General features: G+C 40.9%; 2 protein-coding genes across 7 annotated transcripts in view; one reads left to right on the top strand and one right to left on the bottom strand.

Moving 5' to 3' along the window:
* The window catches only part of LOC138854674 (piggyBac transposable element-derived protein 2-like), a 185706-nt gene that overhangs the window by 122725 nt on the left and 38843 nt on the right, over positions 1-24138 (bottom strand). The gene's annotated exons all lie outside the window — the stretch shown is intronic.
* The window catches only part of Gmppb (GDP-mannose pyrophosphorylase B), a 53280-nt gene that overhangs the window by 25960 nt on the left and 3182 nt on the right, over positions 1-24138 (top strand). For 5 of the 6 annotated variants that reach the window (XM_053798977.2, XM_070099250.1, XM_053798976.2 and 2 more), the window contains exons 2-6: positions 14489-14715; positions 15219-15410; positions 17608-17763; positions 20501-20684; positions 23458-23663. In XM_053798977.2, coding sequence (XP_053654952.1) covers positions 14506-14715; positions 15219-15410; positions 17608-17763; positions 20501-20684; positions 23458-23663 — 948 coding nt within the window. In that variant the 5' untranslated portion in view covers positions 14489-14505. Of the gene's footprint in view, positions 1-11601; positions 11621-14488; positions 14716-15218; positions 15411-17607; positions 17764-20500; positions 20685-23457; positions 23664-24138 lie in introns of those variants that run through there. The other variant, XM_053798978.2, reaches the window with a different exon arrangement.

Below are 24138 nucleotides of genomic sequence, written 5' to 3'. Positions count from 1 at the left end.
GCTAACTGAGGTATGTGTGCTCAAGATATAAGTATTTCTTCTCCTATGCCAAATCAAAATCGAGAACAACGTCCAGTATTGGGCCCCTACTTAAACAAGATGGGTCCTACACAGATGACAACAAGGAAATGAGTGAGCTACCCAAGTCCCAATATGACTCAGTTTTTAGCAAGCCGCTAACCAGACTGAGAGTCGAAGATCAAAATGAATTTTTTATGAGGGAGCCACAAAATTTGATTAACACAAGCCTATCCGATGTTATCCTGACGCCAAATGACTTCGAACAGGCGATAAATGACATGCCCATGCACTCTGCCCCAGGGCCAGACTCATGGAACTCTGTGTTCATCAAGAACTGCAAGAAGCCCCTATCACGAGCCTTTTCCATCCTATGGAGAGGGAGCATGGACACGGGGGTCGTCCCACAGTTACTAAAAACAACAGACATAGCCCCACTCCACAAAGGGGGCAGTAAAGCAACAGCAAAGAACTACAGACCAATAGCACTAACATCCCATATCATAAAAATCTTTGAAAGGGTCCTAAGAAGCAAGATCACCACGCATCTAGAAACCCATCAGTTACACAACCCAGGGCAACATGGGTTTAGAACAGGTCGCTCCTGTCTGTCTCAACTATTGGACCACTACGACAAGGTCCTAAATGCACTAGAAGACAAAAAGAATGCAGATGTAATATATACAGACTTTGCAAAAGCCTTCGACAAGTGTGACCATGGCGTAATAGCGCACAAAATGCGTGCTAAAGGAATAACAGGAAAAGTCGGTCGATGGATCTATAATTTCCTCACTAACAGAACACAGAGAGTAGTCGTCAACAGAGTAAAGTCCGAGGCAGCTACGGTGAAAAGCTCTGTTCCACAAGGCACAGTACTCGCTCCCATCTTGTTCCTCATCCTTATATCCGACATAGACAAGGATGTCAGCCACAGCACCGTGTCTTCCTTTGCAGATGACACCCGAATCTGCATGACAGTGTCTTCCATTGCAGACACTGCAAAGCTCCAGGCAGACATCAACCAAATCTTTCAGTGGGCTGCAGAAAACAATATGAAGTTCAACGATGAGAAATTTCAATTACTCAGATATGGTAAACATGAGGAAATTAAATCTTCATCAGAGTACAAAACAAATTCTGGCCACAAAATAGAGCGAAACACCAACGTCAAAGACCTGGGAGTGATCATGTCGGAGGATCTCACCTTCAAGGACCATAACATTGTATCAATCGCATCTGCTAGAAAAATGACAGGATGGATAATGAGAACCTTCAAAACTAGGGAGGCCAAGCCCATGATGACACTCTTCAGGTCACTTGTTCTATCTAGGCTGGAATATTGCTGCACACTAACAGCACCTTTCAAGGCAGGTGAAATTGCCGACCTAGAAAATGTACAGAGAACTTTCACGGCGCGCATAACGGAGATAAAACACCTCAATTATTGGGAGCGCTTGAGGTTCCTAAACCTGTATTCCCTGGAACGCAGGAGGGAGAGATACATGATTATATACACCTGGAAAATCCTAGAGGGACTAGTACCGAACTTGCACACGAAAATCACCCACTACGAAAGCAAAAGACTTGGCAGACGATGCACCATCCCCCCAATGAAAAGCAGGGGTGTCACTAGCACGTTAAGAGACCATACAATAAGTGTCAGGGGCCCGAGACTGTTCAACTGCCTCCCAGCACACATAAGGGGGATTACCAACAGACCCCTGGCAGTCTTCAAGCTGGCACTGGACAAGCACCTAAAGTCAGTTCCGGATCAGCCGGGCTGTGGCTCGTATGTTGGTTTGCGTGCAGCCAGCAGCAACAGCCTGGTTGATCAGGCTCTGATCCACCAGGAGGCCTGGTCTCAGACCGGGCCGCGGGGGCGTTGACCCCCGGAACTCTCTCCAGGTAAACTCCAGGTAACTGAGAGGACACTAACTACGGTTATTTCGAGAACGACAATAGGACGTAAGACGTGTAACAGTTGGGTAACTTTATTGTTGAAACGTTTCGCCTACACAGTAGGCTTCTTCAGTCAGAGGCAGCAGGTGCAATAGTGAAATGAAGAGATGTAATGAGTCCGTCAACCTTGGAGAAATAGTATTTGAGGTGGTCAGTCCCTCAGAGTTCAGCTCCTGGAGTTTACCTGGAGAGAGTTCCGGGGGTCAACGCCCCCGCGGCCCGGTCTGTGACCAGGCCTCCTGGTGGATCAGAGCCTGATCAACCAGTCGAACGATATCGTTCCAGACCATCGAGTATAATTTTTTCATCCCTTCCTCGTGTTATAATTATGGCCTTTTGTTTTCAGTGTTGATCTAATTAAGAAATCTATTTCCCATATTTTGCGGTTACCATTCTCTTTTAACCCTCAGTGTCTCAATAACTTCATTTTCAAGTTCTTGAAGTTGTTCCTTAGCTCATCGTTAACCTTTTCTAACATATTTACTTGTTTTACTTAGTACTGACATCGCTACACTGTAATTTTAGTCTACATTATTATTTTTTTTTAGCTTTTATCTTGTCTTTTGTCATACTTACTCTCTTTCTTTGGAATATGCCCCAAGCTAAGGTTGAACTATTCCTACATTGTATAATGACCGAAGTGTGATAAATGATTTGAAAATCGACAAGTTAAAGATTGAGACACTTGTGCAATACATGGGAATCTGTTGTATTGGACTGATGAAGCCAGTGTGTGGCGAAACGTTTCCTCAATTAAGATTCCCATATGTTGCATAAGTGACTTAATCTTTTTTTTATCCATGACGACCCTTTAAACTTCTCCAATGTAGACTCCACTTTAAATAAAAACCTGGTTATAATTTTTTTTAACTATGAAACAGAACTGTAGTTAATGTACATAAAAGGAAAGCATTAATAATGACATTATTATCAGTATAGTGTACAACTAATCATTAGAATGACTTTTGTCACTTGTAAAGAAATGTTCATGGGTTCATGACCTCAACACAATTGCTTAGCTGCCACACCTGTAGTAACCACCCTGGGGCTGGGAACACCTGTTTTATGCGGCAGTTTTAGTGTGATAGATTTAACGGTGTTTTGTAAAGGTTTTCCTCTTCAAGGGGGGCTCCTTGGCGTGGTGAAGAGGCTCTTGGTCTGAGGAATTAGACCTGTCGGTCTACTTCCTCAGACCGAACCTAATTACCCCCCAATCCCCCGTTCCCTATCCCATCCTCCCCTTTTTCCTTTCCTCCTCCTCCTCCTCCCCACCCCTCCCTTTTGCCCTTCCTTTTTGGCCTTTTTTTTTTCTTTCCACAGGCACGCTAGTTCCTAGGTAGGGGAAAGGGTACCGGGGTCCATCCCATTCCATTGAGGTTCTTGGTGGTGGCGTAGTTTGCCGTGGAATCTGGATTGCCTGGGGATGTCCTGATCCCTCTCGGGTATCCCGGTATCCCGGAGGGTGGCTCTGGGTGTCTCTCGGGCGACGGGTGTATCTCTGGAAGCCACCTTTCGGATTCCGGGGGTGGTGGCCGAAGGAGGTATGCTTTGTGGCAGATTTCCGGCCGCCCTCTCTTTTGTCCACCGAGGTAGCTCGGCAGATGTGAGGTTGCTATCCCGGAGTGCCGGTTTACTGGCATGATGGGTAGGGTATGGCACGGGTTCCATGCTGCATCTGCGCTACTTGCAGTACTGAGGTCCTCTTGGGCGAGGAGGGAGATTTCTGGCCCTTTCATTCCTCCTAGGAACTATCCCTCCCCGGTCCCCCTTTTTTTTATTCTTTTTTTTATTTTTCTTTTCTTTTCTTTCTTTTTTTTTCTTAAAAACAAAAAGAAAGAAGTAACCTAACCATGGCAGCCCTAGTCCATGAACCTGCTACCCCCGGGCCCCTTCTTGATACCGCACCCCGTTCTGACCCCGCCTCGTCTTTGGACCACTCTTCGGACACTCCTCATGCCTCTGTACCTCTTGCCGGTGCTGTTTCCTCACCCGCTTCAGGTACTGAGGCCTCGACTGACTCCTTCGATTTATCTGACCTTCGCTCTCCTCTGACTATGCTTCCGGCCTCTCCCTCTACGGTGCGGCAATTTTCGAATCGCCGGCCCGTTCCACGTCGGACCAACTCTGGTCCCATGCCTAAACGACAACGATAATTACCTGCTGATGAGACTTCTCCACCTTCTCGTTCTTCTCAGAAAAGATCGACACGTCCTTCACTACCTTTCCACGCTCAGTTTCAGACTGCACAATGGACTAAATTCTTCACTTTACGACCGACTTCCTCTACTGCCTATCTTTCTGACCACAGTATTGGCAAGGCACTCCTACGCCACAGCATATTGGCAGTGTATTTATGTAAGTGCGTTTGTACGTGTATGTTTGGGGGTCTGGCACTCCTACGCCATGTTGGTAAAGATATTTCTTTTCATGCTCTTAAGAGCGGTACGCGCATCGTCACCATACAGAATGCTACCCAGGCTCATGAGCTTTCTCGTCTTTCCCATATCGATACTGTTCCTGTAACTATTGAAAAGCATCATTCCCTCAATTCTTGTAGTGGTACCGTCATTCTGCCCCATACCATAGTTCAACAAAATTTCCAGACATGTGGCACTGACATTCTTGAACAGCTGGAACTCCAAGATCTTCCAATCCTCAAGGTAGACACTTACGTTCTTCCTGCCCGTGGGCAGAGACGATACCCTAGCAATGTGGCTCGTTTAACTTTTGACAGCCGTGAACTCCCATCCTCAGTTTATGTAGCAGGACATCGGTTACAAGTTCGAAAGGTGATCCCTACACCGCAACAGTGTAGAAATTGCTGGTGATTTGGCCATCCAGCGAAATATTGCAGATCTATCGCTGAATGCCCAGTCTGTGGTGCCGATGACCATTCTAATACGTCTTGCAATCGACCTCCCTCTTGCCTTAATTGTCATGAGGCTCACCCTTCGTACTCTCGCCGTTGTCAAGTCTACTTAAACGAGCGGGAAATCCGTTACCTCAAAGAGGCAGACGGTCTCCCTTATGCCATGGCAGTTTCTCATCTCCGCCTCCAAGGGAGACTACCTCGTGTTTCTTATTCCCGTGTTTCAAAACGTCCCCCCACTTCTGGTATCCCATCTTCTGCACCCACCTCTGTGGTTACCTCTCCCATAGTCACTCCTGTAGCTAATTCTTTTGCTGTCCTCGGCTCAGACGTCCCTACTTCAACGTCTCAGTCTGATCTTGCTTCTTCGTGTTCTCTCTCACAAGCCTCAGTAGCGACGAGATCTCGTATGACACCTCCTCCCAATCGTCCCTCTACTTCTCAAAAGTCAAAAAAAGGTCCGTTAACACCTCCTACCCATCTTCCACCTCCTCATTTTCCCTTCCCTGTCTCTGTACCTGGTTCTCCCCCTCTCACTGGCTCTGTTACAAGTGTAGAGGTTCACCCTCCTCCTCGTACTGTACCTTCCTCCCCTGTTCCCTCCCAAGTTTCTTCCTCTTCTGCCACCTCCCAGGTTTCTGCCTCTTCTCTCCCCTTCCACACTTCTCCAGTTCCCTCCACCCTTTCGCTTCCCCCTACCTTGGTACAGTCCATTACAGTTCCAATCTTTACTCATCCTCCCCCTACCATTTCCAATATTGTCTCCCATACGACGTCTCTGAATTCTGAAACACTTGAAGCAATCTCTGAATATATTGCAGAGACCAAACCATCAGTGGACACTGATCCACCCTCCGCTCCTTCTCTCTCCTCTACTCCATCTGTGCAACTCCTTTCTTCACAGCGCACCGTTCCTTCGCTGCTTGAACGTTTTCCACTGCCTCCGCATGTGGACTTTTCTAACCCCTCTAGTCCGTAGGAAGCCTTACCTGCGGATTTCAGGTATCTTTATCATTGCCAATCATGGCCTATTTACAGTGGAATATACGCGGCCTCAGGGGTAATTGGGGTGAGCTTCAGATGTTACTCTCCCAGTTTTCCCCTGTTGGTGTTTGCTTACAGGAACCAAAATTACACTCTGCTGTTATCTCTCCCATCTCAGGCTATAATTTATTGTATTCTTCAGATCCTTTTCCTGATGGGACCTTTAATGAAAGTGCCCTTCTTCTACGCACTGATATTCCGTACCATCAGCTATTTGTTCGTACTTCGCTGCATTACACAGCAGCCCGTATCCACTTGCATAGGTGGTATATGCTCTGTTCTTTATATCTCTCTCCTTCTCGGGCATTATCTATTCCGGATATTGCCTTTCTTGTTTCGTCATTACCACCACCGATTCTGTTACTTGGTGATTTTAATGTCCACCATTTCCTCTGGGGGGGGGGTCTCACTGTGATTCCCGTGGCATTCAGTTAGAGGCTTTTCTTGCCACCCCTCCCCCTCCATGTTTTAAATACAGGTACTCGCACCCATTTTGATCCTCGGACTCACACTCTCTCTTGCATCGATCTCTCAGTCTGCTCTTCCTCCGCCGCATTAGACTTCACTTGGTCTGTTCTTCCGGACTTACATGACAGCGATCATTTCCCAATCATTCTTACTTCCCCTTCATATTCACCACCTCTTCGCATCCCACGCTGGCAATTTGATCAGGCAAATTGGAACCTTTACTCACACCTAACTGTTTTTAGAGAGGTTCCTTCTTCGTCCTCCATCGATGAGCTTTTACACCTCTTCTCGTCCTCCGTTTTAACCGCAGCTTCTCATTCTATACCCCAAACTTCGGGCAGGCATTCTCAGAAATGCGTGCCTTGGTGGTCTCCTGCTTGTGCTCATGCTGTACGTTTGAAACGTGCTGCATGGGGCAGGTACCGGTACAATAGAACCACAGAGAGACTTCTTGATTTTAAGCAGAAGCGTGCGATCGCTCGCCGTGTCATCCGTGACGCTAAACGCACTTGCTGGAGAGATTGTCTCCACCATCACCTCTGCTTCCTCTATGAGTGCAGTCTGGAAAAAAGTACGAAAACTGAGTGGTGAATATTCTCCTGACCCGGCTCCTGTTCTGCGGGTTGCCGGTGTTGATATAGCAAACCCACTAGATGTTGCCAATGAAATTGGCAATCATCTGGTCCGTATTTCTCAGGGACTCCATCTATGCCCCTCATTTCTTTCCTCAAAGTCTGCCAGAGAGTTAGCACCCTTGGACTTTTCTTCTCTCAGAGAAGAACAGTATAATGTGCCTTTTACACTTCAAGAACTGGAGGCAACACTCTCAGCTTGCCGATCATTGGCAGCTGGGCCCGATGACATTCATATTCGTATGCTACAACATTTACATCAGTCAGCCCTTGCAGTCCTATTATGCCTTTACAATCTTATTTGGTCACAAGGAGTTCTTCCACAGCTGTGGAAATCCGCCATTGTTCTCCCTTTCCGCAAACCAGGCACTACGGGACATAAAACCTCCCACTATCGTCCCATTGCTCTTACCAGTGCAGTTTGCAAAGTGATGGAACGCCTAGTAAATAGACGTTTAGTGTGGTATTTAGAGACACACAACAGTCTCTCCACTCGTCAATATGGCTTTCGTAAGGGACGTTCTACCATAGACCCCTTACTACGCTTGGATACATATGTTCGTAATGCCTTTGCGAATAACCACTCAGTTATTGCCATATTTTTTGACCTTGAGAAGGCATATGACACAACTTGGAGGAATAATATTTTAGCCCAAGCCCACTCCTTAGGCCTTTGAGGCAATCTACCATCCTTCCTTAAGAACTTTTTAACTGACAGGCATTTCCGTGTTCGGGTTAATAATGTGCTCTCCCCGGACTTTATCCAAGCTGAAGGTGTCCCCCAGGGATGTGTTCTGAGCACAACACTTTTTCTCCTTGCTATTAATGATTTGGCCTCTAGTCTTCCATCAAATATTTGGTCATCACTCTATGTTGATGACTTCGCTATTGCCTGTGCAGGCGCTGACTGTCACCTTATTACAGTTTCTCTTCAGCATGCAGTCGACCGTGTTTCCAATTGGGCCACCACACGTGGGTTTAAATTTTCCAGCACTAAAACCCACCAAATTACTTTCACTAGACGCTCTGTCATCTCCGATCATCCTTTGTACCTCTATGGCTCCCGTATCCCTGAACGTGATGCAGTCAAGTTTCTGGGCCTCCTCTTTGATCGTAGGTTATCCTGGAAACCTCACATTACCTCTCTGAAGGCAACTTGTCACAGCCGGCTGAACCTTCTTGAAACCCTTGCTCATCTTTCATGGGGAGCTGATCGTCGAACCCTCCTTCGCCTACATTCCACCCTTATGTTATCGAAACTTGATTATGGTGACCAGATCTATTCAGCGGCATCTCCTGCTACTCTCTCTAGCCTTAACCCCATTCATCACCAAGGATTACGTTTATGCCTTGGTGCTTTTCGCTCTTCCCCTGTCGAGAGCCTCTATGCAGAAGCGAACGTTCCATCCTTATCCGATCGCCATGATGCCCATTGCCTTCGCTACTATGTACGCTCTCATGATCTCCGCAATCCTTCCATTTATAGAATGGTCACTGATATTAGCAGACATTCTTTATTTGTTCGTCGCCCCTGTTTACTCCATCCCTTCTCTCTTCGCCTTCATTCGCTCTTGTCTTCTCTTCAATTACCACCTTTCTATGTACATGTAGCATCTCACTTTTCCCTACAGTCCTGGGAAGTTCCAGCTGTTCGAGTCTGTCCTTTCTCTCTCCCTTGCTCGAAAGCCCAACTGTCTACGGTCGCTTCCCGCTCTCTTTTTCTTGACCACTTTCACTCTCATTCTCATGCCATTGCTGTGTACACAGATGGCTCTAAGTCTTCTGACGGCGTAGGATTCGCAGCAGTGTTTCCGGACAGCGTCATACAAGGGCATTTACTATCTTCGGCTAGTATTTTTACTGCTGAATTGTATGCCATCCTTACAGCACTTATCCGTATTGCATCTATGCCTGTGTCATCATTTGTGGTTGTCTCAGACTCCCTTAGTGCTTTACAGGCTATACAGAAATTTGATACACCTCACCCCTTAGTCCTCCGTATCCAACTTTGGCTACGCCGTATCTTTACCAAGCATAAAGATAGTTTTTTGTTGGGTCCCTGGTCATGTTGACGTACAGGGCAATGAACAGGCAGACACTGCTGCGCGGTCAGCAGTACATGACCTACCAGTTTCATGTAGAGGTATTCCATTTACGGACTATTTTGCTGCAATATCTTCCCAACTTCACACCCATTGGCAACAACGTTGGTCTACTATGCTCGGCAACAAACTTCAATCTATTAAACCGAGTATAGGTTACTGGCCGCCTTCTTATCACCAGTGTTGAGGTTGGGAGACTACTCTCTCCCATCTTCGCATTGGCCATACTCGTCTTACTCATGGATATCTCATGGAGAGGCGCCCTGCTCCTCTCTGTGAGAATTGCCAAGTTCCATTATCAGTCAGCCACATTCTGTTGGACTGCCCACTTTATCAACGAGCACGCAGAATTTACCTCCGTCGTCGTCTTTGCTCTGCTGCTCTCTCTATACCTTCCCTTCTCGCTGATGGACCCACCTTTCATCCAGACACTCTCATTGACTTTTTGACAACAACTGACTTACTTCACAAATTCTGATACCTTCAGCCCTTTCTACCTCAATCTCTTGCTACCCTCTACCCCCGTACTATCCCCTGCCCCGCTGTTTTCTGTAACCTACTGATCATCCCTCCTCCCTTCTGCCATCCTATACCCTCGCTTCCTTCCCTACCCTGCAGCGCTGTATAGCCCTTGTGGCTTAGCGTTTCTTTTTTTATTATAATGTAAAGGTTTTGCTACTCATTTTTACACGCACACAAACATTTAACACGATATGCTGCTGTACTGTACTAAAGCAACACCATCATCCTCAATGAGTAGGCTTATTGAATAGATTCTCTGCTTGGGTGATATTAGGAAACTTAATTTTATGCATACAAATTCTTGCTGACAAATAATACATATATAGATAAGTATGTCATGTTGACTTACCTGAGGGTCTGGGTTTATAACTTTGTGATGTGGAGTGTTGAGGTGAATAACTTCTTCTCTAGAGCTTATTCCTAACCTCTTCCCCTCACCTCTCCCCTCCCTTTCCTTACCTCCCTCACCCCTCTTCCTTCTCCAACCACCCCTCCCTTCGTCACCCCCGTCCCTCCCTCATTTATTTATTTATTTGTTTATTTTATGTCTTTGCAAATAGTACATTGAGATTTTGTATTTACAATAATGGGTTGCAATACAAAGAGAGCCTCTATTATGCCTAGGCATTATGGGCCAACTTAACATTATTGGCTTACAGACTACTTAACACTACAGTAGAATATTAATTATATCATAGTTGTACAGTAGATTATTATTTATAAGTGAATCTAATTTATATAAGACAAAAGATATAGTCATATATTCAAAAATACTTTTTGTGAAAACAATGATTCAGTTATATTCCTGTCAATAATGGATAAAAGGTTCAAAGTGATTGTTGAAGTTATGATGTGGGAGTACATAAGTATGTGTGAACTGAGTATTTAGCATTTAGTCTAGGGTGATTAAGTTGCTTTTGAGAAGTCTTTAATTGATTTTCAGACCGGGTTACTTTAGTTATTTTTTATTATTATCACACTGGCCGATTCCCACCAAGGCAGGGTGGCCCGAAAAAGAAAAACTTTCACCATCATTCACTCCATCACTGTCTTGCCAGAAGGGTGCTTTACACTACAGTTTTTAAACTGCAACATTAACACCCCTCCTTCAGAGTGCAGGCACTGTACTTCCCATCTCCAGGACTCAAGTCCGGCCTGCCGGTTTCCCTGAACCCCTTCATAAATGTTACTTTGCTCACACTCCAACAGCACGTCAAGTATTAAAAACCATTTGTCTCCATTCGCTCCTATCAAACACGCTCACGCATGCCTGCTGGAAGTCCAAGCCCCTCGCACACAAAACCTCCTTTACCCCCTCTCTCCAACCTTTCCTAGGCCGACCCCTACCCCGCCTTCCTTCCACTACAGACTTTAGTATCTTCTGGTAATGAGTTCCATATTTTGGGGCCCTTTATGTGCATAGTTTTTACGCAGTGTGATATGGACACGAGGTATATCAAAGAGATATGTGTCTTGTGTTATGGTCATGTGTCCTGTTAAGGTTGGTGAGGAGAAGTTTGAGTGGAGGGTTTATATTTGCATGTATTGTTCTGTGTATGTAGTAGGAACATGAATAAGTATGAATGTTCTTAATGGTGAGCAGATTCAGACTCTTGAAAATTGGAGTATGCTGTCTGGAGTGGGAATTTTAATATTCTGACTGCTGCCTTTTGCTGGGTTATTAGAGGTCTTAGGTGATTGAATGTTGTTGATCCCCCATGCACAAATTCCGTATGTGAGATAAGGGTATATGAGTGAATGGTACAGTGCCAGGAGAGCTGATTGTGGAACGTAGTACCTTATCTTTGATAGTATGCCTGCAGTCTTAGAGATTTTCTTGGTGATTTGTTGTATGTGTGTCCGGAATTTAAGGCTACTGCCAAGGTGGATACCTAGGAATTTTCCCTCTGAGTCTTGTGACTGGTGATCCGTTTAGCGTTATGTTAATTGGATCAATTGCAGCTTTGTTTTCAAACTGACTGAAATATGTTTCATCAGTATTCAGGGTAAGTTTATTAGTCATCATCCAGGCAGATATTTTCTGCAGTTCGGCATTGACAGTGTTTGCTGGTATGACTGGGTTTGGGTGGGAGAAGACGTATGTAGTGTCATCTGCAAATAATATGGGTTTGAGTAACTTATGCATTCGGTAGATCATTGATGTAGATGAGAAAGAGGAGTGGTCCAAGGACACTTCCCTGTGGGACTCCTACTATCATGTCAAAGAAACCTCGTATGTATGTACACAAGTGTATATGCATAATGAGAAGTGTATGTATGTGTGCTTAAGTGCAATGGGGGTATATGTATGCATACACATGTAGAGGCATGTGTGTACTTAATTAACCTTTATTTTATGGCTTGAAGTATTCTTGATCATATACACATGACTGTCCGAGAAGTGATTGACAATAAATCCATGTCTTGCAGCATAAACATCCTCAGGTGCTGTAATATACATTAATACTCATATACATGCCATGATTTTTACACCCACCTTGTCCACTTGCCTAATTCGGCAACATTAGTTTTACCCAACAAAGTAAATTCTTTGTTGCTAAAATATGCTTTAATATATTTCATACACGAGATATTAACTGAATTTAGGCTGAGCCTAGGTAGGGTAGGATAAAGAAATATATTTACGTATTTTAGGAAGTTAGGCTAGGTTAAGTTTTAAATTATTTATAATTATTACAAGAAGTAAAAAATCTCCCCTTTCCCACATCTCTTCCCCCCTTTCATCTCCCTCCATTTCCCAATAAAAGAATAAGAATAAAGGATTTTATTTCTTTGCAAAGGTTACAATGTGTAATTACAATTTTGGTTTGTTAAGTGCAAAGAAAGCCACTATCATGCCAGGGCATTTTGGGCAGATTAATCCTAGTACATAATAACTACCTAAATCTAGACAAAATGAGTGCTTAACTTTTTAAAAAATCTCTATTTAATCTTAATACTAATGTGAGATAGTCAAGGTGGAGGTTTATAGGAATCATAATCTTGAAGTTGTACATAAAAACAGTATTACAATTAATGGTTCAAACAGTAATATTTCCTGGATTGGCAGATGTTTAATAGACTTATATAATTGGAAGAGTTGCTTCAAACTGATTAGAAGTTGTTGTGGTTGGTTTGGTTAGTATTGAGTGATGAGATGATTTTTAAGCATAGTCCTAAATTTATATGTAGTCAGGGGATGCTTTACTGGTTCAGGTAGTGAATTCCAGATCTTCGGGTCCTTTATGTGCATTGCATTTTTACATGGTGTGATATAGAAATGGTTATAACTATGACCATAATTTTTAAAGGGGTGAACCGGTAAGCCAGTGGAAGGCCTCTGACCATGACCAGAAGCCCAACGGCGGTCATCTAAGACCCGCATCAAGAAACGCTTGTCCTGTTTCCTGACGAACCTTACCTAACCTAACGTTACTGCATAGTGTGAGACTGACACGAGGGATGTCAAAGAGTGCCTTAATCTTTGTATTGTGACTATGCGTTTTGTTGTAGCTGTCAAGGAGAAGTTTAAGTGGAGGGTTTATATTGGAGTTTAATGTTCTGTATATGTAGTAGGCACAATAACATGAGTGTATGTCTCATATATTTAGTAGGTTCAGGTGTTGCTGTGCTATCTGCACAGGAGCTGGTAATCATCCCCACAGCAGCTTTTTATTGGGTTATTAAAAGTTAAGATGGTTGGCTGTGGTTGATTCCCAGGCACAGATACCATAGGTCAGGTAGGGATATGTTAGTGGTATAGGGTAAGGAGTGTCATTTGGGGTACATAGTATCATATCTTGGAAAGGATGTGTACTGACTTGGAAATTTTCTTGGATATATGCTGGATGTAGGAATGAAATTTAAGATTACAGTCAAGAAGACCTAGAAATTTGCCCTCAGTGTGTCTTGTAATAGGGGAACCATTTATCGATATACGTATTAAGTTGGATATTTAAGGCTGTTTCCAAATAGCATGAAGTATGTTTTGTATATGTTCAGAGTGAGTTTGTTGGTCATCACCCTTCTTTCTCTTCCCTACGCACACAAAGGTCTATTTGTCTAGTCATCTGATTACATAAGATACTCAAAAACACTTGACACTGTACCACCTAAGTGTCACTTACTCTTCAGTGACACTTGTTCTGCAGGGTGAGACTATGACTGGCTACCTGAGAGAAAAAATCCTTCAATCACTAAGCTTTCTCTACTGGATTATTAATGACCCTTGTAGGTTTGGCACTTCTTTTTTATTATAATACTAATCTACTGGGTTATACCTAAATATTAGTACAGTGGACCCCCGCATAACGATCACCTCCGAATGCGACCAATTATGTAAGTGTATTTATGTAAGTGCGTTTGTACGTGTATGTTTGGGAGTCTGAAATGGACTAATCTACTTCACAATATTCCTTATGGGAACAAATTCGGTCAGTACTGGCACCTGAACATACTTCTGGAGTGAAAAAATATCATTAACCAGGGGTCCACTGTACTATTGGCATTGTCCAGTATATATGATCTTTGTAAACAGTTTGTGTAGATAACTGTGGTCTGTACAGTCAAGAAACAAATCGTTTTTTTCATTCCTTTGTACAGTATACAGTGTGTAGTTTACATGTAACAAAATATTGTTAAGCACAAAAAAGCCACTAGCATACGTGAGCATTTAATTCAGACTGATTCTAATGCTTACAGGTACAATTGGATTTCAGTTTGCTACTTTTTTTTATGTGAACTTCTATTAGAAGGCAGCAGATAGACCCATGTTACAGAAACAAAAATTTCAGTAACTAATGGATCTGTATATATTGTAGTAAATGAGTTTTTTCATGAGTCTTCCTTGGTGTAATTGAGTTATTGCTTGACAGACTTGACCCTAGGTAACATGAAGGCCCTGATCCTGGTGGGCGGGTATGGCACCAGGCTGAGGCCCCTCACTCTCAGTCGTCCCAAACCCCTGGTGGAATTTGCCAACAAGCCTATTGTCTTGCATCAGATTGAGGCACTGGTGGCTGCCGGAGTGACACAGGTCGTTCTGGCTGTGTCTTATCATGCAGAACAGATGGAGCAGGAGCTGGCACAAGAAGCTCAGAAGGTAAGCACTCGGTCATTTCATCTACCTCTGGTGTATTACAGCTGGACATTTTTAAGGTTTTACCTTGATAGATGTTTTCAAGTAGTAATCCTGTTCAAAAAATAATTTGTTCTATTTTCTTATATCCTTAGGAAAGATCTCGTATATAATTCTTTACTTTCATACAAATATATCATCAGTTTCTGCAGATGCAGATTTTTTTTTTTTTTATGGAAGCACAATATTTCTTTATAACTAATCAACCACCCTAAACTTTTTTGCCAGCAGAAAAATCTAGCCCCATGCTAGGCTGCAAGTGTAGAATTCTCAAAACTGGTTTAGAGTAATCTTCCCCTCACCCTATGGCCAAATGCTATCCCATGTATACTGACCATAAGTCAGCGTACATGGGACAGCATTTGGTGATTATCTTAAGCACTGGGGTAACGTATAATGGTGCATGTAATATAGCCTACGTGTTGTGCATATTTAGAGCACCTACCAAGGTGTGTCCTGTGTTTCAGTTGGGGATTCGGATCACATTCTCTCTGGAGGAGGAGCCCCTAGGAACAGCAGGACCCATCAAGCTAGCTCAGTCCATCCTGGCCTCTAATGATGAACCATTTTTTGTGCTTAACTCAGATGTCATCTGCGACTTTCCCTTCACTCAGATGGTCAAATTCCACAAGCAACATGGCAGAGAGGGCACCATTGTGGTATGTTGTCCTGTTTGCATTCCTTCTCATGCAAGTAAGTTTTCGTAGCATGAAAATTATCTATAATTATCTATAATTTGTAAGTAGTATATGCATATTTCAAACATGACACAATTAACAGTAAAGGCAAACATGAAATGGATAATATATGGGGATATCCTGTAGGAAGTAATCCTGTGGTTTGTCAAGTTCCTTTCCTAGTCTACACCTGAATGATAAGAAGTAAACTCATCCTTAACATAGAAAAAGACATTTTGTGTAACTTTTGGGAATAGAACTTTTCCACAAATAGACATTAGAATTTATGAATACAAACTAGTATGTAATTCGTTCCCCCAATGAATAACACTAACACTCTATTTCTCTCTCATTTACCCATATCTCGCTAGTAGGATTTGTGCTCAAGGTTCTACCTTGTCTATTCATATCAAGCGAGTATGGGTATGGGGTGCATAGTAAAGATATTAAACTATCCACATCAAACCAATTATCATAACAAAAAGCAGCTATAAGAACCACCAAACTTAAATTTTAGGCTACATGCTATGTCCATATTCAAATCAATTAACCTACTAAATATTAATTCCATACATGATGAAAATTAGACATGTACAACATCTGGGTATCTTTATTGTAGACGTTTTACCATCCAGTGGTTTTATTAATACAAATTCAAGTACATAACTAGAAGATAGTAGAACTATATACAAAAGATGTGGTAATCAGTCCCTCAGCCAACTCCGAGGCTGAAGGACTGATTACCTCATCTTTTGTATATAGTTCTATCTTGAATTTGTATTTATAAAACCACTGGATGGCAAAACATCAACAATAAAGATACTCAGATGTTGCACGTGTCTAATTTTCATCTTGTAAGTATTATATACCATTCACGTACAATGCCATACATAATTATTGCTGTTCATGCTACATCTTCATTACATTTTAATACACTGTAGTGTTGATGCTGACCTAAGACACTTCCTAGGAAAACTGTTACTCACACTCCACTAAGGGAATTACTCTTTCTAGTTGAGTATAACAATTTATTTTCTAACAGGTATACAGTATTGAGAACAAGATTTTCATGTCCAGTTTCAATAGGAGATTCTGAAGAGAAGTTGCAGAGATTGGTGGATGAATTTGGTAGGGTGTGCAAAAGAAGAAAATTAAAGGTGAATACAGGAAAGAGTAAGGTTATGAGGATAACAAAAAGATTAGGTGATGAAAGATTGAATATCAGATTGGAGGGAGAGAGTATGGAGGAGGTGAACGTATTCAGATATTTGGGAGTGGACGTGTCAGCGGATGGGTCTATGAAAGATGAGGTGAATCATAGAATTGATGAGGGAAAAAGAGTGAGTGGTGCACTTAGGAGTCTGTGGAGACAAAGAACTTTGTCCTTGGAGGCAAAGAGGGGAATGTATGAGAGTATAGTTTTACCAACGCTCTTATATGGGTGTGAAGCGTGGGTGATGAATGTTGCAGCGAGGAGAAGGCTGGAGGCAGTGGAGATGTCATGTCTGAGGGCAATGTGTGGTGTGAATATAATGCAGAGAATTCGTAGTTTGGAAGTTAGGAGGAGGTGCGGGATTACCAAAACTGTTGTCCAGAGGGCTGAGGAAGGGTTGTTGAGGTGGTTCGGACATGTAGAGAGAATGGAGCGAAACAGAATGACTTCAAGAGTGTATCAGTCTGTAGTGGAAGGAAGGCGGGGTAGGGGTCGGCCTAGGAAGGGTTGGAGGGAGGGGGTAAAGGAGGTTTTGTGTGCGAGGGGCTTGGACTTCCAGCAGGCATGCGTGAGCGTGTTTGATAGGAGTGAATGGAGACAAATGGTTTTTAATACTTGACGTGCTGTTGGAGTGTGAGCAAAGTAACATTTATGAAGGGATTCAGGGAAACCGGCAGGCCGGACTTGAGTCCTGGAGATGGGAAGTACAGTGCCTGCACTCTGAAGGAGGGGTGTTAATGTTGCAGTTTAAAAACTGTAGTGTAAAGCACCCTTCTGGCAAGACAGTGATGGAGTGAATGATGGTGAAAGTTTTTCTTTTTCGGGCCACCCTGCCTTGGTGGGAATCGGCCGGTGTGATAATAAAAAATATATAATATATTTTAAGTGATTTATGCCATATTTTACAAACAAAAACTAAAGGATACTCATGGTTGAATAAGTGAATTAATGCATTTTATTTGACAGGTGACAAAAGTTGAAGAGCCTTCAAAATATGGTGTTGTAATATATGATGAAACTGGCAAAATTGATCGCTTTGTGGAAAAGCCTCAGGAATTTGTATCGAATAAAATCAATGCTGGAATGTACATTTTCAACCCGTCTGTTTTGAAACGAATAGAGGTATGTACAGTATATGTAAATATGGTATCTTAGAATCCTGCACATTTGAAAATTATAATTTTTTAAAACAAATTTATATATAGTATATGTATGTAGTTATAACTGCATTTGTTATAGTTTTCAAATGTGCAGGATTCTGAGATTATAAGTAAATAGTTTTGTTCATAAGTGGAATGTAGCCCCCAGAGGTGAGCTCCGTGCTTAGATGACTCCAGTACCAGTGAGCCCCGTCCTTAATGACTCCAGTACCAGTTTTTGAAGCATTTAGTTTAGTGAATGTAATAGTCGAATTATTAAACTTGCATTGAATTTTTTTTTTTAACGGTTGGCATCACTGGTATCGGTTAATCTTATTCTAATCATACAATATACATACTGTTTATTGTTTCAATCATACACTTCCCTCTTTAGTGCACTGTAATGTCACTGTTTAGTTCATTGTGGTCATACACAACCCTGTTTTTAAAGATACAATCATACATCTTACCATTTGTCATGTTGCAGTCATACATCCCTTTATTTGGCATGTTGTATATTAATTCAGTGTGTCATCTGTTTCAAATCAAAACTTTATTTCTTTGCTAAGGTTTGAATGTGTGTTAAGTTTCATAATTTGATTGGTACAAAGAAAGCCACTATCGTGCTGAGGCATTTCAGGTAGACTTAACCTAATGCTTAGACTACCTAAGTCTAGAGATGTAAATAGTAGTTCTGTCAAGTCCTTTAGGGTTCCTTTGTTAGATCTGGCTTTGATACTGCAGCATTTGTAAAATAATTTTTTTTATAGACCTGCATTTAATTTTTTTCATAAAATTGTTTGGTGTAAATTATTTCCTTTATTTTTATGTAAGATTTGCACTTTCACTCATCCCATTTCTTGCACAGATTCTCTCTTACTCAATCATTGTCTTAAGATTCAGCATTTAACTCTCTTTACAGAAGTATAATTAACTTTCCAGATGTCAAAGTATGATATGAATATTATGGAGGAAAAACGTTTGCAAATTAAAAGATATGATGGGAAGAAAGGCATAATTCAGTGAGCAGAAGATAGGTTGCTGAGGTGGTTTGAACATGTAGAAAGAATGGAGTAGGAAAGATTGATAATGAATACATCTTGGTAGAAAGATTGTGTGTGGAAGCATCAGAGGAAGGGTTGGAAGGACGATATGAATACCATTTGTAGTTGGAAAAGCAGTACTTCTACTATACAAATTTATCATTAAAATTTGAGGTTCCATTTAGTTGTAGGATATATTACTTTGGCAGATTATAATGTACTTTTGATACTGTTTTTTCTGTTTACAATTGGGAAGTACAGTGTCTGCACTCTGAAGGAGGGGTGTTAATGTTGTAGGTTTATAACTGTAGTGTAAGCACGCTTCTGGCAAGACAGTGATGGAGTGAATGATGAAAGTTTTTCTTTTTCGGGCCACCCTGCCTTGGTGGGAGATGGCTGATGTGTTAATAAAAAAAAAGGGGGGGGGGCATCTTATTTGGCTTGTTTATGAGGTACACATTCTCATTATCTAATATTGTTTCTTTTGATGAATTTGTGTGGTGGTCGTGTCTTCAATTTTCCTCGTATCCACTTATGAGAGCATTTTCTTTTTATTCATTTTTTTCATAAATCATATTTCTTAGCTCTGGGACCCATTTTGTAGCATATCTAAACTTTTTTCTTTACAATTTTATGTTGGTGCAAACACCACATTAATGTTGTAATTTTGGTGTGACATATGTTGTGAACAGCACTTTTAACCTTCTACCATTTGTGCATCTGAAGGCTATTGTAAAGTTTACCAGTGTAGCATATAAGCTTTTCTCTGTTGCATCTGTGTAATGACTCTTCTAAAATTTCTTCTATACCTCACTCTGTTCAGTTCTTCCAGTTTATAAAGTATCTTACCTATTTCACATTGTGTACTCGTTTCAAGTACAGTATGGCATATTAAATTCTCTCGTCAGTCTGTTACTCCATTTGTTTAATGGGCAAGTCTTTAAGATTTATTTCTGTGTATAGGATTTTTATATCTGCATATACATATATTCAAATATTGCAGCTGTTTATTAGTTTTGGCAAATCGCATGCATACATTGGAAATGTTATTGGGACAAGTCCTGATTCTTGTGGGACTCTAATATTTTTCCCACAAGGTTTGGCTTGAATTGTTCGGCAATTTTGCATCATGTCCAGCCAAGGATGCTGGCTGGGCTTTTATGACCAGTGAACTATCCATAAAGGTAGATAAAAAAAATGGAGACAGTTATAAAAAAATTATACAGAATTTTTTTAATTAAGCAATATTTGAACTTGCCAGATAAGACAATATTGCTCCCAAGCAAGATGGAAGCCTTGTATGTCTGGTCATTGGCTAAAAAATGCTTAGGAAACTGTGACTGGCTGTTGCCATGGTTACCTGGTTGGCCTCATTGTATTTCAGAAATAATGTTTTTAAACTTGATGGTTGCTCTTTTTTTTTTTTTTTTTTTTTTTTTTTTTTTTTTTTTTTTTTAAGATTTTCTTATGAATCATTAATTGGCAGTGATCCTGTATACTTGACCCTTGAAAGTTAAAATTTATGCAATATTAAGTTTATGGTAATTGAGGATTAACATCTTAAAAGACAAAGTAAATAATTATAAAGAAAGGAGAAAAGAATAATATGAGGATGGGGCAGTGATGGCCAAATGGCTTATTGCTTAATAAGTACTGATAATACTCCTATTCTGAAAGTGCCGTCCAATGAGCATTGAGAAAGAAGTGTTCCCGTACATGGCCGGGGATGGACAGTTGTACGCTCAAGAACTCCACGGCTTTTGGATGGACATTGGGCAGCCCAAGGACTTCCTGACTGGAATGTGCCTCTTCCTCAACTCTTGCAAGCTCAACAATAGTGCCAAGCTTTATAAAGGGCCAGGTAACACTCCATCACAGTCCTTTTTCTTAATCTTTAACAGGCACTTCTTGAGCATAATATATAGTGGCAAACTACAGTATACACAATACTGTAGGGTAGGATGTTGATAATCCGGTTTTCTGAATACCTATGGCTTCCTAAAATCAGTGAAGTTTAAATATATCAATTTCTTTTGGTATCTGGCAAATATCCCGAAATTCGGAACAGCTGGTTATAGTTGTCACTGCACCATTTGTTTTTAGCTCCGTGATTATCTGTACTGCTACTTGTTTATTACTTAGTCTTCCAAGGTTGTGGCAGTGCTTCCCTAGCCACTTCATTGTCACTTTCCAAAGTTTTTTTCCTTGTCAACTCTGTATCCCACAGAGGCAGGGCGACCTAAAAAGAAAAACTAAAGTTATTTTTAAATTTAGTAATTTATACAGAAAGGGTTACTAGCACCTTGCTCCCGGTATTTTAGCCTCCTCTTATGACACACGGCTTATGGAGAAAGAATTCCTATGCTAGTATTACAAAATATGAAAATATTTCATTTAAAATTAGTCATGGAAAAAAAGTTGAAATGTTGGATGAGCTTGAAGGGGGGTCACTGAGAAACCTTTCACTCCTATGAGGTGAATTTATACACCATTAATAATGCACCACTGTATAAAGAAGCAAGGTGAAAAACTTGATACTACATTGTGAGTACTGCAAGTGGAATAGGGGTTCTGCAGACTGTAAACTTGTGCACGATGTTAGGTTTGGGCAGACGCCCATGGTGTTAACTCTAGTTACTTTGAGAAGGTTCTCATCTATTGGTTCTTGCAACATTGTATTGAAGGAGTTTCTCTTGCTGTGTTGATAATGGTCAAGAAATATCATCTTTGGCATAGCATTCTTTATTTGGAAACATTTGGTGGAAAACTATACAACAGGAGAAAAGCCACTGACTTGTGTATAACTGATTTTACAAAGTTAATACAGTACAGGATGAAATTACAAGTCTTGAGATATATAGTGCAAACAAGACTGGACTGTTTTAAAAGAAATCTCAGAATTTCCAGCCAGTGCAAGGACAGCATCAGAGGTCAAAGATATAGAAGGTTTATCATGTCATATTGTAGGAAAGCATATACAATATAAGACAGTAATGGAGTATGGATAAGATACTTGAGAATGCAATATTTAGGAAACTCGTACCATTTTGATAGTTTCCTTTTGTTCTTATACAAATACAAGTTTTTCAACGTGATACATTGTTTACACATAAATGGGTGACACTTGAGTGTATGTTGAAAGCCCATGGTTATACAGAGCATTTAGGGCAAGCTTAAGCTTACCTTAAGACTACAAGGGTGTGGCTGTATATATACTATATATATTTATATATATTGTTACATTATATATTGTAAATATTATGGTGCTATGAAATTCCATCCACCAAAATAACTAGGCTTGAAGGACAGCAAAATCTTGTATTCATAGAAAGGAAATTTATTATAATATTTTTTGATGTGGTACAATATGTACCTTTTATGCTTTTGTGATTTTTTTTTCATTAAACCAGCCGTATCTCACAGAGGCAGGGTGACCTAAAAAAAAAATTGAGTCTCTTTTTATCTTTAGTAATATATACAGAAGAGGTTACCAGCTCTTTGCTTTGCTCCCAATATGAAAATTACTTTTTATTTAAAAACTTTGTTTTGCCCCCCCCCCCTAGAAAAAAAAAGCTGGAATGATCCTAGCAGGTTTCAGCTGAAGGCTTCAGAGTTTATGACTGGGAACAACAAGTGTAAACTTACAATGAAGACCCTACTTGATTTACTTAAGCATTTAATCTTACTGATCCTCTAATTTTTTTTTGTATAATGTATGGAACAGTATATTATAGCTTCTTATTGCCTTCATCTCTGGTCTAGCCATCACTCCTTGCACTCCAGCATCCATGTAATTGTCTTGTCTTCAGAGATAAGGAAGATATTGCAGTTAATATACATATAACAATATACATTATAGTGTACAGTATTTTTACACATATGCTAAATTGAGCATAAAAATTACATTTTGTAAATAAAAGCATTTCAGTACTAAAGTTGTGCTTTCTGGTCTCCCATTCACTTTAGTTTTTAAAAATCCAGCAAAATCCGAATTCCGAAAATGTCTTTGCCCCCCAATTCTGGATTATTGATGTCTTACAGTATCATAAACTCGTACTTTATATAACTCCTCAAACCATAAAAAAGGCCGTGGCAGCCTTATATAAACATCACTTCTGAAGGGCTACAAAGTTTCAGAAGCTTCATTAAGGGATCTGTAGTCATTTCCCCAACATACATGTTAAGTTCCTATTAGTGCAACTGTCCAACAAATTGGTGATAAAAATTAGGCACTGTTTTTGTTTGTCCTGGACCATTATTTATTTATGACTAGTAATGGGCCAGTATGAACTAGACATTATCCTGAGTTTCAGCTCCAATTTGTGGGTTTTAAATTATACCATGATAGATTTTTATTCAAATAAAGTTGACATCAGACATTATTGTACAGAATAACACAGCATGGATTTCCTGGCCTCCACTGGATTGGGTTTCTATAAACATGTGTATAATGATAATTTTATTTCTTGTATACTGTAGTGTGTTAATGCTGTTGTTTTTTTTTTCCTTCTTCACTAATAATTCCTGCTTTTTCCATTACATTTTCTTCAACACTGATTGCATAGAATCGCATGTATTTAGGTATTTTTTGTCATAAGTGAATTGAAGGTATGTGCCTTGTCTCTTTCTAAAAGGTGTGGTAGGCAATGTTTTGGTTGATTCTTCAGCCAAAATTGGAAAGAATTGCCGTATTGGTCCTAATGTCACCATTGGACCCGATGTTGTAATAGAAGATGGGGTGTGCATTAAGCGGTGCACTATTCTCCGAGGAGCAACTATCAGATCCCACACCTGGTTGGAAAACTGCATTATAGGCTGGAAGTGCATTGTTGGCCAGTGGGTAAGTCATATTGTGTAAAATTGTGCTAGACCAGCTGTATTTCAGAATTGTAACAAAAATGTAGTTAGTGTGCTAGACAAATGGGGAAAAGTATGGGCTAATCAGACTTAAACTGGGAAAAAAGTTAGAGCACGTGTTGCTTATCTAAATTCGTTCTCTTGATAGTCTTTCGATATGGCTACCAGTATCTGTTGGCCTCTGTCTGGTCACCAAAATCTATCAGTTTATTGGGTCACCCAGACATTTACAGCTTATAACTTTGCACTTTAATTGCACTCAATAAATTTTACATTCTGCTTTATTGATGGTGTGTGATATTGGGTTTTTAAAGGCCCTCCAGTGGATAATGACTTGCTTAGTAGAATTGTACTACAGTACTGAGAAATTATATGAAACAGAATAGGCTAAGATTTTCTTGGGGACATCACAGAAAAAGTTATCTGTAATCAGTGAATGCATTCAGCCATTTCTGCTA

Source organism: Cherax quadricarinatus, chromosome 66 (assembly GCF_038502225.1).
Source record: "Cherax quadricarinatus isolate ZL_2023a chromosome 66, ASM3850222v1, whole genome shotgun sequence".
In the NCBI taxonomy this organism is placed as follows: Eukaryota; Metazoa; Arthropoda; class Malacostraca; order Decapoda; family Parastacidae; genus Cherax; species Cherax quadricarinatus.
The sequence above is the reverse complement of the archived record's forward strand: the minus strand, read 5'-3'. Positions and strand labels throughout refer to the sequence as shown.